The 10,381-nt window shown below is 34.0% G+C and overlaps 2 protein-coding genes across 4 annotated transcripts in view; both read right to left on the bottom strand.

Moving 5' to 3' along the window:
- Positions 1-2,703, bottom strand: part of LOC107665009 (occludin-like) — a 14,694-nt gene extending 11,991 nt beyond the window's left edge. For both annotated transcript variants that reach the window (XM_016455733.1, XM_016455734.1), the window contains exon 1: positions 2,442-2,703. The gene's annotated coding sequence lies outside the window, so the exon portion shown is untranslated. The remainder of the gene's footprint in view (positions 1-2,441) is intronic.
- A 5,277-nt stretch (positions 2,704-7,980) lies between these two features.
- LOC107665010 (small conductance calcium-activated potassium channel protein 2-like) overlaps positions 7,981-10,381 on the bottom strand; it is a 24,709-nt gene continuing 22,308 nt past the window's right edge. For both annotated transcript variants that reach the window (XM_016455735.1, XM_016455736.1), the window contains 2 exons: positions 9,617-9,686; positions 7,981-8,958 (listed from right to left, as the gene is read on the bottom strand). In XM_016455735.1, coding sequence (XP_016311221.1) covers positions 8,659-8,958; positions 9,617-9,686 — 370 coding nt within the window. In that variant the 3' untranslated portion in view covers positions 7,981-8,658. The remainder of the gene's footprint in view (positions 8,959-9,616; positions 9,687-10,381) is intronic.

Here is a 10,381-nt window from a genome sequence, read left to right as displayed (position 1 = left end):
TATACACCCACACACACACACACACACACACACACACACACACACACACACACACACATTATCAATGATGACAAAAAGTTGTACTGCATAATATTTGTGGAAACCATTATACATTTTTTTCTTTCTGCATTGTTTGATGAACAGAAAGCATTTATTTGAAATAGGAATCCTCTGTAGCATTATAAATGTCTTTACTGTTACTTTTGATACATTTAATGTGTCTTTGCTGAACAAAAGTAAAAAACAATTCCAAAAATAAATAGTAGCGTATATAAAGGAGCTGCAATGGAATATTATACATAAATAATCATATAAACAGAAATAAACACAAAATAGTATGCATTTTTGATGGCTGACAAGACACTCTTTGTCTACCCTGGAAAACATAACAAACAGCATACAGGGTGGGAACAAGACGAGTGTGAGTAAATAATGACAGAATTTTCATTCATGGGTGAACTGGCCCTTTAAATGTCTTAGATCAGCACATCAGCAGTGACATCGATTAATACACAGGCCAAAATGACGTTACCCAAAACCACAAGCCGTGTAACCACCGTGCTGAAATAACTGTGCTGTTTATCAGTGTGAGGTAACAACAGAGAGTAGAGTGGAGACATCGGCACCAGGGATCAGAGTCTGTTCACACAAAGCCACTGTTTACAGGCCCGACCGTGGGAGTTAAACTCAATCTCAACCATTGTCCAGCACGGACTTTGAAATGCATAGATTTAAACTCTGGCCAAACATGCCGTTTGTTTAATTTCAGATCATATGCTCTAGGGGTGAGGTCACAAACAGGGCAAAACCAGACAGAATAGGCATCAAGAACAAAAACTATGTTATACAATATGTCTAACACTATAGAGGCGGTAATATGTTGGTTACATTTGAATGTTAGATGTACTTTTATGTTGCCACGAATACACATTTATAATAACATACAGCACAATTCATTGATTGATTTTTTTTTCATAAAAAAAAAACAGGTGTTTAAACATAATTAAAAAAAAATGTTTTTTTAAGTTATGGTTTATCTTTTCATTATTAGATGTAATATGAAAGTCCTTGTACTGAAGTTTTGAAGTTGATTTTGAAGTTTAAAATTGTTGTTTTTTACTGTCTTCACTAGAATATAATATTTAAAATAATTAAAAACATAATATAAAATATATTTAAAATGTAAAAAATACTCTAAATCATTCTGAATTGATGTCTTTATACTTAAAATTGTAATGTCATGATTTTACTGTTTTCCAATAATATAAAATTAAAATAATTTAAATTTAATTTTTTTTTTTAAATAAACATGATTCAAATTTATGTTTTATGTTTTCATTTGTAATGTCATGATAGTTAATGTCTTCAATAAAATACAATATTTAAAATAGTTTAAAATATAATACAATAAAACAATCTCAATGTCTACTGTAGCGTGCAACACCTCAACAACAGAAGACTGCATACTACACTGTCAGTCCCTGGCAAAGGCCTAGATAAAGCCATTTGTCTAGTTACTATGTGTTCACCTACTATCCGGCCTCCCTCAACTTCTCTCCTTTGTTATAGCAAAAAGTCAAGGCTGCACTCTGTCTGTGCATGGTCACCATGGTAATAACGGTCTGAGGTAAAAAAAAAAAGAAAAAAAAAAGGAGGTTTGGGTAGAAAAACACAAGAGCTTCACTGTCTGACCACTCTGGAGTGGGGGTGCTGCCTACGTAGGCAGATACAGTTGTAGTGATCAGGTGTCATCAAGTGAATCCTTTCTTATTTATCAACGCACAACAGTTTTGATTTCATTTATGATTAATTAATGAATCTTTTGAATGACCAACAACAGGTGAGAGGTTAAGACAAACAGATGATATATAGGAGACTCACTCAGTTTTCAGCAGTACCATCATGGCATCATAATACAATGGCACTTTATGTATGTATGGTATGTGCAAGGTATTTCAAAGCAAACTACCATAGTACATGATCAAAAACATTTGGCATGATACCTTGGTATAAGTAAAACATTACCATGGTATTTGCCTAAAAAAGCATGGTATTGTCATAATATTTGTCCAAAAGTAATTGTACAAGTGTATTTTTTAAACAGATAATGTATGAAATGTAGTCAAATCAAAAGTGGGTTAACTTGGAGCAAAGATTACAAAACCTGATACTGTTTACTTTGCATGTCATCGTAAAACTGCTGCATGTTTCTATAACACACTCAAATTAGTTTTAATCACTCTTTTGTGTTTTTTTTTAAGTGAAACAACAATGATTTTTAATAAAAGGCCTAAAAGTAGGCCTATGTGTCTATCATATCAATACTATCATAAATGCTAATATGTATAAATAATTATATTTTAAAATATAAATAGAATATTTTTGTCTAAAATACAATTATACAATTCTAATCTAAAATAAACACACAAAACATTATTTACCTTTTTGAATCTCTCTTCACCTGAGGAAATGAAGATTTCTTCTATTATTATTATTATTATCCCAGATTCTTCTTCTTCGTCTTCAAATTCAATTCTCAGTTTTAGGGGAAAAAAGCTCAAGAAATGAAGCCGGTGAAAGTAAAAGTGTTGGTTCTCTGTTCTCTAAAGCTCTCTGGTCCACCTGCGCCTGCATGCAGTGAAGCACATCTGTATCAGTCGTCTGAGTGTTGTTCACCAGCGCTGCTGACCCCCTCCGAAAGATGTGGGTAAACTTCCTTGAGAGCAAGAAATGTACTCGAACTAATCTAGAGACGTGCCTCGAGCGTCAAACCAGGTTTAATCCCATTGGACAAAAGCCGCAGAGGGCGGGTTATTCCGGTCACGAACTATTTTAGCTTGTCCCCATTTTATCATAACGGATAAAATATTAAATTCACTTTTTTTTTTTTAATCAAAATTATATTAGTTAGGTTTATATTATCACATTATCACAATTAAGTGAACAAAGGACGGGTTTTAGATCATTTCACTACTTTGGTTCCAGCAGGTGTTGTTATTTTTTATCACATAGCCTACGTCAAAACGGTCATTTGGGGGGGAAAAAACAGCCATTTAATTTATTAAGAAATATTCCAGGTATTTATTTATTTCAATAGTTTTTAGTTGCTTGTGATTCCTTGATGACGTCACCCTACAAGAAGTGACATCATCTGTGGTGGGAAAACAAGTGCACATCTCTAAGAACAATAAGAATAACAAGTTTCTTAAGGCTTATGATGATATTGTCCTTACTGATTGAGGTGTTAGGCCTATGTATTTTTCTTTTTTTCCCTTTCCTTTATGTTATCATATTTCAATGCAGTGCTGTTTTTTTTAATTGCATTAAATAAAAAACATCAATTAGGGTATGAGTTACGGATGTATTTAATTATTTCTTAACACTAGAACATTATTTACCTGTTGATAAAATTATAAAAATTGGTATGATATTAACAACAGGTCAAAAGTTATAATTTTATATATATATAAAATATCAAACTGACTTCCAATAACATAACTCACAATCTCTCACACTCAGCATTAACTATCCTTAGCTCTTTATTTCTACACTGTTCGACTCATTTAATTGTCAATGTGTAAATAATCATGTTCTTGGTGTTTGAGTGTGGTCAGAAGGTGTTTGGTGTTGAGAAGTAGGCCTATGCAGGTTTCAAAATACTTAATGGCAATTTATTTATTACGTTTTTAAAGCGCTATATTTGCATACGGCTGTTAAATAGCGCCGTCTTGCGTAGAATCAAAGAATGGCATGGGAATAAAACAAGGCGAGAAGTAAACATGGCGCAAGTTTCTTATGCAAGTTATTAAAAGTGCTGCTAAAATAAAATATTCAGCATGGCCATCTGTTGACAAAAGGAGATGTCCTTGCTTTAGGCCTTAATTTTTTATAGTTATTTAGATGAATGTCAGAATGACAGCAGGTTTTATTTGACGTACTAACGGTAAATCTACATCAATATTTCTCCCATATCTGGCTGTACATCTGGATTCTATGGGGCCAGTTGCATTGCCACTGTGTTAAGACAGTCTTAAGAACCAATTTGACCAACTAGCAGTTAACTTGGGGAAATCAGTTTTACTTTTGGATTAATAATAAACCAATCTGACTTTAAAAAGTTATGACCAGCATTGAAAAAAAAAAATAGATGACTAACTTGCCATTGAAATAGATGCTTTTCTAAGCAGTTTACGCATCGGGCTAAAGTTCTAACTTCACTAAATTTCACATTTGTGAAAGAATAAAAATTAGGCAAGAATACAATAAAAAAAAATCACACAACTTATTCTTTGTTCTCATATAACTCTTAATATTTTTTAATAAGATGGGGATCCTGAAAATAGCATCTTTTGATGTTGAGAGAGTAGAATGAGCTTAACAGCAACATGACCAAGATTTGTGTTTTACCATATATGGACAAAAAGCACTTAGAACCACTCCATTTTTTTTAAGTAATAAATAAAGTAATAAATAATTTATCAGTCCATTAATTCACATCACTTCTGTGCCCTTGGCGGTACTAAGAGTGTCCCATTTTAAACAAGGGGGGAAACAAACCTGCATGAAGGTGCACTCAGGACTCCAAACAGGAAACCAATATTCTCAAGTTTTTTTTTTTTTTTTTTTTTAAATATTAATGCTAATGGAATTTCCCCACACCAGAGCACTTTTGGAGTAAAACAGCTTTGTGGCAGAAAAAATTCAGTGTAAAACAGCTTTGTGGCAGAGAAAGTTTTTTTTTTTTTTACAGAAAGTGTGAACATATAGAGGAAGTTGGGATAAGATGAACCAACAAACTAAACAACTAAAGTGTAATGTGTGTAAAAGTGCTTCGTCAGTTTTCTCCAAATCATCCAAACTCGTGACATGATTGGAACTTATGTGTGGAAAGGGAAGAAACCCTTTTTAAAAAAAAATAATAATATATCTATATATATATATATATATATATAATATCCACATTCACCACATGCAACCCTTCACCGCATATAAAAAGATTGCCCACATGAAAATGCTGTCACGTGGTTTATTTTGTGTTTAGCAACCTAGAAACAAAGAATCATCTTACCTTGTAGCTCATTTTACCCTAAAGTCTTCCTTATGTTTTTGAGAGAGAAAAATTAGGTAATTTGAATGAGAGGAAAAAGAGGCAGGGAGAAAAATATAGTTATTTTTGAAACTTTCAATGTTTGAGCAATTTTTTGATCCATTAAATAAATCACATCAAAAGGCAGTAATTTCTGAGGAAAGTAAACATTTTTCTTTTCTTTCATTTTTTTTATAAAGATTCATCTATCATTTCTTAATGTACTGTAATATTACACCACTACTAGGCAGAGCCTGTGTGATTGTACAATCATTTGAGAAAGTGATCTTCATTCTAAATAGCTCTTAATCTGCATTTAACTGTATTTTGATCACGTTTAGGCATGCCGTGCGTGTCACTGAAGCGCGCACTGAAGTCAATTACTAAAACAAGACATAATACAAGTAAGAATATCAATGAGGGTGAGATGAGACACGTTTATCCAGATCACAGCACCCACTCCTTTGAACTGACTGAATATATCAACTTTCACAACTGCATACGTAAGAGCTAATGTACAGTTAGAGGGTCATTACCGCAATGTTATTCGCTGTATTTTGCGTAACATAACCTATAGGCCTACATTATCTGTCAGGATATCCAAAATGTAGATGAGTTCGTTTCTTCATTGGAACAGATTTGGAGAAATTTAGCATTAGATCACTTGCTCAGCAGTGGATCCTCTGCAGTGAATGAGTGCCGTCAGAATGAGAGTCCAAACAGCTGATAAAAACATTGCAATAATCTACAATTAATCCACACAGCTCCAGTCCATCAATTAATGTTTGTAATAAACGAATCCATCATTATCACAATAATTGTGGATTATTGGGATGTTTTTATCAGCTGTTTGGTCTCTGACGGCACCCATTCACTGCAGAGCATCCATTGGTGAGCAAATGATGTAAAGCTAAATTTCTCCAAATCTGTTCCGACGAAGAAACAAAGTACATTTCCATCTTGGATGGCCTGAGGGTGAGTACATTTTTAGCACATTTTCATTTTCAGGTGAACTACTTCTTCAATTTTCTTCCGCCAAGCCACAAAATAGTGAGTGAATGCACAAAGGTAGAGGAGTTCCAGAGGAAAAGACAGATGAGTGAACAATGAGAGAAATAAACGCACTTGTGTTACAGGCTTTAAAGTGCCTTGTTCAGAGTGGCCTAAAAATACTGTCCATTTTCTTCAGCACAAAAGTTCTATACATGGTTAACTGGGAGTAATACAGGAACTGCTATTCTTAGGTCGTGCGCCACATTCTGCGTCATTACTACTGTTGTTGTCTTAAAATGGACCAAGTTAAAGGTTAGTGGATTTGAACCAGTGAAGAATCCATATAAGTAGATAACATGTCCAACGAAGACAAGATTGATAAAAATGCAATGTGACCAGGTAGTGGATTTGTTCATTTATTTCTTTATATTGGAGCCCAGCATTATGTAAATCCGCTACAGCTTGGTCAACAAGGCCAAAGACACACAGTAAAGGCAGTTTGCTGTTTTTCAAACCCGTAATGACAGTCACATCTTGATGCTTTCGTTCTAAACCTAGAACTGGGAACCAAATTGGTTAATTCGTGTAAGCGGTAATGATATCCAAGTGTGGGGTTCATCTCCTCTTGTTCTCTTACATTTTGTTTAGGTGAATTTTTTGACGTCTTTGATCAAGGAATGCATGTTTTCAACTATGCTGCCACTCTGCTGTAACATTTTGTATATCCTCTACAAGCTATAAAAATCTAGGTAAATAAAAAAAGGAATCTCTGTAAAAAATGAGGAGAGAAAAGAAAGGAAAAATTAAGAGAAAACCATCCTATAGGTCAGCTCCATCGTCATTTGCATTGAAACGTGCGAGGGGGTGTACAGTATTTCCTTCCCATCACATCCCCAGGCTGTCTTACAGATTGTCCGAGCTTTAAAGACCTTTGGAAGCTCTGCTGGAATCATATTCAATGTTGCCTGGCCATATATTGTTATTCAGCTCCTGTAAAACACTAAAGAGCCTTGCACACCTGCTAGTGGAAAAAGTGTGCAGAATATTGTTTATTCCTATAGAGCGAATGCATATTATTCTATTAGACCTTGAATGTGGTCAGTGTAAAATAAAGAAAATGTGTAATGTGGAAACATTTATCAGTTGAATTGGACTAGCTACATTTTTTAGTCTGAAAAATATCCATTTGACAATAACATTTAATAGGTATTTTTTTTATATCTGGCTAAATTTTGATATACCCGTCTTCCAAAGGCCTTTCCTCAGCTTCTGTGAGCTGGACAATTCAACAACGATTCTATGAGCCTTTATTTAATGGATTAGAATACCAGCTTAGTACTTACTTCATACTGTGCAGTATATACTGTTTACAGTACTTCTTCTGCCATTGAATTTGCAATATTCTACAAATGTGTAGTTGTTGTCACATGATCTTATAACACTGAACGTTTAATCCCTTAATATTTTGCATTTTGAGGGGATTTCAGACAAGATTCACCTCTAAATTATTCATTTATTTCTATATAAATAATACAATTATTAGAAATCATATTCCTATATAATAGAAATCTAATATATAATTTAAAAATCATCTAAAAATAAAAATAAATAAAATCTAATATAATATTTCATATTATTTTCAAATAAAGTGTTTAATAGCATTTTAACCCAATGATGATTAGTAAATTATATCCCCTCTAAAAAACTTGATATGTTCATATTTTTGGCATTTCCCATTCATTTCCTTTGGCGAAGATCATAAGTGTGATTTTTCATTTAACCTTTTATCTAATCATATCCACATTTATTTTTTTCACATAGTAAGTGCCACAAAAGTTACCAAGTTTTGTACCATTCTGAAATTCAAACATTTCAAAACATTTTTTTTTCTTTTGGTCTGAAATGATGAAGGACCACATGAGGGTTCATTCAATTTTGGGCGAAAATTGTCTTGTTTTAATGTCAAAATGTTTTATGCTAAAAACTACTGCTAAAAATAATGCTGAAAAGGAAAAGTCGAACGCATTGCATTGTGGGATACAGTATTCAATGTAGTGTTCTCTAACAAATGTCGTAGGGCATTTTAATGCATACAGAAAATGTGCATACTGTACACTGTATACAAATATATACTGCAGTGAGAGTAAGTAGCATGCTGGTATGCTATTCAGAACATAGCCTATATCTGTAATCACTGCCTGTCTGGTGACTTCCCCTCCCTAGCATTTTTCCTTCCTTCTCAGTCCTCTTTGTTTCCATGGGTTTAGCTCCATTGAATTCTGTTTCCAAACTATATCTCTCTATATAAATCCATTCCACCCCCTGCAGTCTGAATCCAGTCCATACTATACAAGGGCTTTACAAAAAAGCTAACTTTAAACAGCCATACAATGGCTAAACATAAACCATATCTCTACCATGATGTGTTAATTCGTTACATTTCATTCCAGTGTGTTGGAGTTGTCATTCTTGTTAACGTTTTAGTACTAAAAGTATATTTAGCAGTGTTAGTTGATGACAGAGGTGTGTAGGAGTGTGTGTGTAGGTTTAGAGTATGGTTTTGTTTGTGTGAGAGCGTACTAGCCGCTATCAGAGGACGTGTGTGGTGCGGTAGAGGGTGATCTCCGCCGGTGCACGGATGATGCCCAGGAGCGTTCGGAGGTCTGCGAGGAGGGTCGTGTGAGAGTGAACCCACGCTGGGTCAGCCCGTCCAGCAGGTGTTGCTGTTGCTGCTGTATGGCTTGTGAGAGCAGGCCAGGCAGAGCCTGCAGACTGCTGTTTATGGAGTCCAGTTTTGCCTCTAGGTGACCGATCCGCTTTTCTAGCTCCTCACTGCGCTCCTGCAGCTCTGAGACAAGGTCGTACATCACATTCTGTGTCTGAAGAAGTGATAGGCACAATTAGTACACAAAAAAATGCACAAATCCTGTGTTGTCCACTGGCATGGAAAGTAAGCCTATTTTCTGACTACAAAAAATAAAACATTAAGATTTTCACATAAAATATTGAAAAACATATAACATTAAAATATAATATTAGAAATAAAAAGACACAAATTACGTATTTACACAAATATGTTGTCAAATAACCAATTAAAATCAAATTCCCAGTGTTTGTATTGGTCCGGACACAGTTTTTGTGGAAACTGTTCATGGAAAAAATTCATTTCAGGGTTCTTTGATGAATATAAAGTAAAAACAAAGGGTTTATTTGAAATAGAAATATTGTTGTAACAATATAAATTTTCTTTGTCTTTCATTTTACATTTGATCAGTTTAATGCATCCACGCTAATTAAAAGTATTAATTTCTTTTAAAAAAAAAATCTTACTGTCCCCAATCTGTCCCCACTTTGGTGAACATAATATATAGCTTACAATCATAGTCTACTAAAATATACACAATTTAAAACATAACCCAAATCTAAAATCCATAAAATAAACACACAGTCCTTACTGTACATGGCCATATTACAAAACAACCAGCATGTACTACAAATGTACTAAGGCTTACAAGCAATAAGAAACACTGTACACACCTTTGCTAAGTCCACCAGTGTGTTTGCTTGATCATTCAGCTTTCTTTGCTCCATCTTCACACTTCGCAGTCTGGGGGAAAAAAAAGAAGCCAGGGAGCAGGTAGACAGGCAAAGAGAAAGAGATGGGCCACAAGGAAAGAAGACACACAGATATACAAGGGAGACAGGAGTTTATAGAGGAAGGAGTGCAAAAGCAAGTACAAGAGGTTGTGATGTGGTGTCAATGAAAAGAGCAGGGAAATTAGCAGGGAGAAGAGGAAGAAACAGAGTTTGGTAATTAGGCTGAAATCTAGGAGGTAAAAAGTGTCACATTATGAATGTTCTTCCATTAAATGATGTGCCCACATGCAAACATTTACATTCCAGTTTGGTCCAGTCAGACATGCAAACTTATTCAGCCACAGGAAGTAAAATAAAAAAAGAAGGGGTCGAAAAGAACAACAATTGAGACATTGTCCTAAAACTCCATAAGCATATGGATATGGTTTTTATAATACTACCTCAAAGTCAAGAAACTTTTTTAGATGGTGATCTGATGCATATAGAAACTCTCAACAAAACGTAATGGACAGCAATGAAATGCAGTTAGTTAGACATTATGAAGTAATAAAAGCATACTGTTAAAAAAACGAATTTTAAAAAGATGTTAGTTTGATTTTTTTTTTGGTTGATTTTAATTTTGTAGAAAATTTGTACTTTATACATTTTTGAATATACATACATTTATATTTACATGTATATACATTATATATAATAAAAATTAAT

The sequence above is a fragment of the Sinocyclocheilus anshuiensis genome, unplaced genomic scaffold (genome assembly GCF_001515605.1).
Source record: "Sinocyclocheilus anshuiensis isolate Anshui unplaced genomic scaffold, SAMN03320099.WGS_v1.1 scaffold363, whole genome shotgun sequence".
Classification (NCBI taxonomy): domain Eukaryota; kingdom Metazoa; phylum Chordata; class Actinopteri; order Cypriniformes; family Cyprinidae; genus Sinocyclocheilus; species Sinocyclocheilus anshuiensis.
Note: the sequence above shows the minus strand (reverse complement) of the source record. Positions and strands in the feature narration are given on the sequence as shown.